Raw genomic sequence first — 4,252 nt, forward strand, 5'->3', positions numbered from 1 at the left:
TTATTTTATTATTAAGATTATTCTTTATTGTTACATTACCAATAGTGTGAGGAGAGAGACACATCAATAATAAATTATTAATAAAAAATGAAGTTAGGAGGCACTAAGAGGTGGAGAGATGCTCTCTATTAATAGAGAGGATGTAGAGGCTCTTAGTGATTTGAGGAGCCACTAAGAGACTGTTCGAGATGAATTTTCATTCTTCCTCCTCAAATTTTAACTTAAGAGCCAACTTAAAAGGCTGTTGGAGATGCTCTCACAAACCTAAATTTGTTAATTTTAGACTTCTGACACACTTATTTGATGATTTGACATACTTCAAAATTGACATGGCACTTCCAAATCACAACTCCACTTAAACATGTTTTCATATTAGCAAATATGGTTGTTAGAGCAAAATTAACAAGCTTAGGTGATAGGACGAAATATAAGTGTTAGAATAAATGGTTTTGAAGTGTGAGGTATATTTATCTTTAGGGACTTTGCTTTCAAGAGCATTTTTACAATCCCACATAGGAAACTTACAAAGGTTTGAGTGAGTATATATAGAATTGGGCTTTAGAAGCCTTTAAATTGTGTTAAGTGGTTTTTAGCAAATATACCACATGCGCGCGCCCTCCCGATCGGACTGGGCCCGAATTTTATTTTTATTTTTATCCGTTTCAACTTCTTTGAATTTTTCTTCAACTTTTTATTTAGTCAAAATCGGAACGTTCTAACGTTCTTATTTCTGAAGCCTATAAATACAACAAGTTTCCAGCTTTTGAACACACAGTTTTTTCTTTTAATCTCTTCAATCAAACTTTCTGAGCAATTAAAATACACTCTTACTGTTCCATCATCTTCGACTTTGAGTTCACAAGTTCGAAGGTTTCTGTGTTAACCTTGGGGAGCGACCGGAATTACAGATTGCACTTCAGTCTGCCGAAATCGCTTTCAAGGCAGTGGCCTCCGCCACGACACAGTTCGATTTCTGTTCTGAATTTCCAATCGGTTTTTTGTGTAACCCTCATCTATTTCCTACAAGCTTAGGTGATAGGGCGAAATATAAGTTCATAGTGTGAAACATAAAAAAAAAATGACAAGCGTAGATATGTAATTATGTGCTAAATATTTTTTCTCTCTTTTTATGTATTAACATTAGAGTTGTTTGGTTCAGTTCTTCATGTCTACAATGTGTTATTGTGGTTAGTTGTTTACTGTTTGCGTGTTGTTGTTAATATCCGATAGAAATTAACTAATTTTTCTTCTGAAATAGCTATAGGTAGCTGTTTCTCAATCTTGATCCAACTAAACACTTTCGTTTTAATATTCTTTTTAAAAAATTAAAAAGAAACTACAAAAGAGAGAGCCAAATAGACACTTAATTTCGTCTATTTGGTACAACTAATCATATGCATAATGAGTTTGACCTAAAATGAATTTTAGGTATCAATTTAGTCCATAACTTAGCATCTTTGATCAAATTACTCCAAAAATGAATCATATGATTGGTGCTTTTTGATATTTGTAAAAAATGAATCATATTTTAGACTAATTTGATCCAAATTAACATGCCAAACTTGGTTTCTGCTGCCCTCCCCAATTGCATGTTTGTTATTTTTTCACATATTGGGAATTTTGTATTCGTAAAAAATCAAACCTTGATGTCTTTCCTACAAACTGCAGACCATATTATATTGAGAATCCGTTTGTTTTACTCGCTGTTGAAAATGAGCAACCAAACACTCCTGATTCAGGTCGAGATACATATAAATAAATGAACATTATAAATCAAATCTATTTATATCTAAAATCGCTTCAACATCCTATTTAAAAACAATGTTGAATCTCTTATATTCCACACATTGAATTTAAACCTTTTGGGCATTAAACTTGCCCGGAAAGCATATACACATTAAAAACCTCCTTCTGGAGTTGTGATCAATATCTGTTGTTGGCTGCTCAACCTCCACACTCTTCCTGCCATCATCAACAATGCTAACCTTACAATACTCCGGAGCATTCTTCCTCACAAATTCCGCTTTACCAAATTTCTTCTGAAATAATCTAAAAACAAGACAAACTTTATTATATACATCCGACGCACCACGTCATTCGCGCACCTTAATACACACCAAATTAGTCCATTAACTAACTTAATACCTGGAGTGACGCGGAGACCAAGTAGTTCCCATGACAAAATTCGTAATATTGAGAACAGGAATCAAATCAAGAATGGCTTTGGCAGTGTTTTTGCTCTCAAGAAGCATTGTTTCAACATTTACCTATCATATTCAAGCATTGTATTTAGTACCAATTAACATATATATAAGCTAGAATTAGTACATTAATCTCTTCAAATTAATTAAAATGTACCTTTGAATCATTACATAGCTTAATATATTTCTGCAATAAATTCCTTCTTCTCTCATGCTCTTCATTGATATAATACCTCACTTGATCTTGGCTCAATTGGCTCTTAGATAATCTTCCAACTGTCATTAATTAACAAGTGATCAATTACATCAATTTCAGATTTTGTTGAACTAAGCATCAGCGACAGAGAATTCCATCGCATACTACATTCGAATCAAATCACTGACAGATTCCCATATTACGACGGAAACTATACAATTACTGACAGAAATATCCGTCGGTAAAATGATTTTTTTTTGCCATCTTCCTTAATATTGTATTCTAATGCAAGAAAAGATAGAAGATAAGTAATTAAAGGAAAGATAGATGATACCTGGAGTAGAAATATAAGAGAGAGGAGGAAAAACATGGACAAGGAAGAGTCTAGATGGAGGTGAAAGAGCATGATCAAGAGCCCATTTGAGGACATGTAAGTCATGTTTACCAACAGCAACATAAACATCATTGAAACCAACATCTCTGGTATTAGCACTACTTGTGATTTCTTCACTTATTTCTACAATTTCAGTCTCTGATGATACAATTCTTGTGCTGCAGTAGTGGTGCTGGATACTGGAGTTGGATATCATCTGTTCTTCCATTTCATAGGCAACAGGAGATGAAAAATTCAAGGAAGAATGGAAGTGAAGAAGATAACAAGATTTTGGTGTGTATTAGTTGGCATTTTTCATTCACAAGGAAAGGAAAGGAAAGAAAGAGTCGTTGCTCTCAATGCCACAAATGATAAAGTTATACAATTATAAAAAAGGAGATTCTCTTTTGTCAAGTTTTTCAGCCTATGCCCTATTGGCTTGTCACGTTACACTATGTCTATTTGTTGTAATGAATAAAGGAATAACAAATTCCAACAGAAAATACCATTTTTTACAAAACTGACACAATCAAATAAACATTTTTTTTTTCAATTTCTAAAACTTCCCAATTAAATAGTTTTTGGAGGAAGTTAAAAAATATAATCTATGTAAATTCTCTCATATCATATATACAAGTAGAGAAAAAACTATTACTTTTTGTTCTAAAAAGAATTATGTGTTTTTTTCAAAAGGTAGCCAAGTTCATTAATTAAAGTAGAATACGACATTGATAAGAGGCGGGGAGTAGCTACCTACAAGTGTCGCTGAACAATAGAAAGGGCTACTCAATTTCCTCACCATGTGATAAAAGATACTTGATAGAATCGAAAAAAAGTTAACAATGGTCTACAAACCAGATCCTTGAACGATAAAGAGTGTGCGGATCCTGAACTTCAATGGTAGATTCAATGAGAAGTTCAGAAAAATGTAACCGAAGAGCATGTTTGAACCAACCATAGGCATCCCCTAGTGATGCACTCAAACATAAAACTGAAATGATTGACAAAACACACACCACCAAAATTATATATTTCAGTTAGAAATAAAATGGAGGCGACCAATGATATAGTGTAGGTACTGGAACCGAAAAAATAAAAGCACGTCTACTATTGAAAAGAATGGAGTAATTATATGGTACACTCCATTTCCAAAGGTCCACAACTTTGTAGGATTCTGACAAACTGGACAAAAGACCGAGTTTCTCTTCATGTGGTTGAAAACAATGAGTCTGCTCGAATCTAAGCTCGTCATGAAACACGTCATCTGAAATCAGGAGATGTAAATATGAGAAGGTGAAAGATGAAAGAAAAGAAAATAGAGATTAGAAAAGGATCGGAAAGAAAGTCGATGAAGAACAAAACACCTATAGCGTAGGAGAAGCACTTAAGATTCAAAGAAACCCACTCATATGTAGTACAATTTCTAGAGAGAATTCGGACTCTATCTATCTAATTGGCATAAATTTCATGGAATTATGTGTT

General features: G+C 33.5%; 1 protein-coding gene across 1 annotated transcript; it reads right to left on the reverse strand.

Moving 5' to 3' along the window:
• Positions 1 to 1,667: 1,667 nt before the first annotated feature.
• Positions 1,668 to 3,144, reverse strand: LOC136233627 (U-box domain-containing protein 54-like). The gene is made up of 4 exons (XM_066023379.1): positions 2,732 to 3,144; positions 2,359 to 2,477; positions 2,146 to 2,267; positions 1,668 to 2,049 (listed from the first exon to the last, which is right to left on the reverse strand). The coding sequence occupies exons 1-4, from the start codon at positions 2,997 to 2,999 to the stop codon at positions 1,854 to 1,856; spliced, it is 705 nt and encodes a 234-aa protein (XP_065879451.1). The 5' UTR covers positions 3,000 to 3,144; the 3' UTR covers positions 1,668 to 1,853.
• Between the last annotated feature and the right edge of the window lie 1,108 nt (positions 3,145 to 4,252).

Source organism: Euphorbia lathyris, chromosome 1 (assembly GCF_963576675.1).
Source record: "Euphorbia lathyris chromosome 1, ddEupLath1.1, whole genome shotgun sequence".
Classification (NCBI taxonomy): domain Eukaryota; kingdom Viridiplantae; phylum Streptophyta; class Magnoliopsida; order Malpighiales; family Euphorbiaceae; genus Euphorbia; species Euphorbia lathyris.

Excerpts from the sequence above, each read along its gene's own strand:
- LOC136233627 (XM_066023379.1), bottom strand. The coding sequence starts at position 2,999 with ATGGAAGAACAGATGATATCCAACTCCAGTATCCAGCACCACTACTGC. Across the intron at positions 2,268-2,358 it reads AGCTATGTAATGATTCAAAG|GTAAATGTTGAAACAATGCT; the intron begins GTACATTTTAAT and ends TGAATATGATAG. Across the intron at positions 2,050-2,145 it reads TGGTCTCCGCGTCACTCCAG|ATTATTTCAGAAGAAATTTG; the intron begins GTATTAAGTTAG and ends TCTTGTTTTTAG.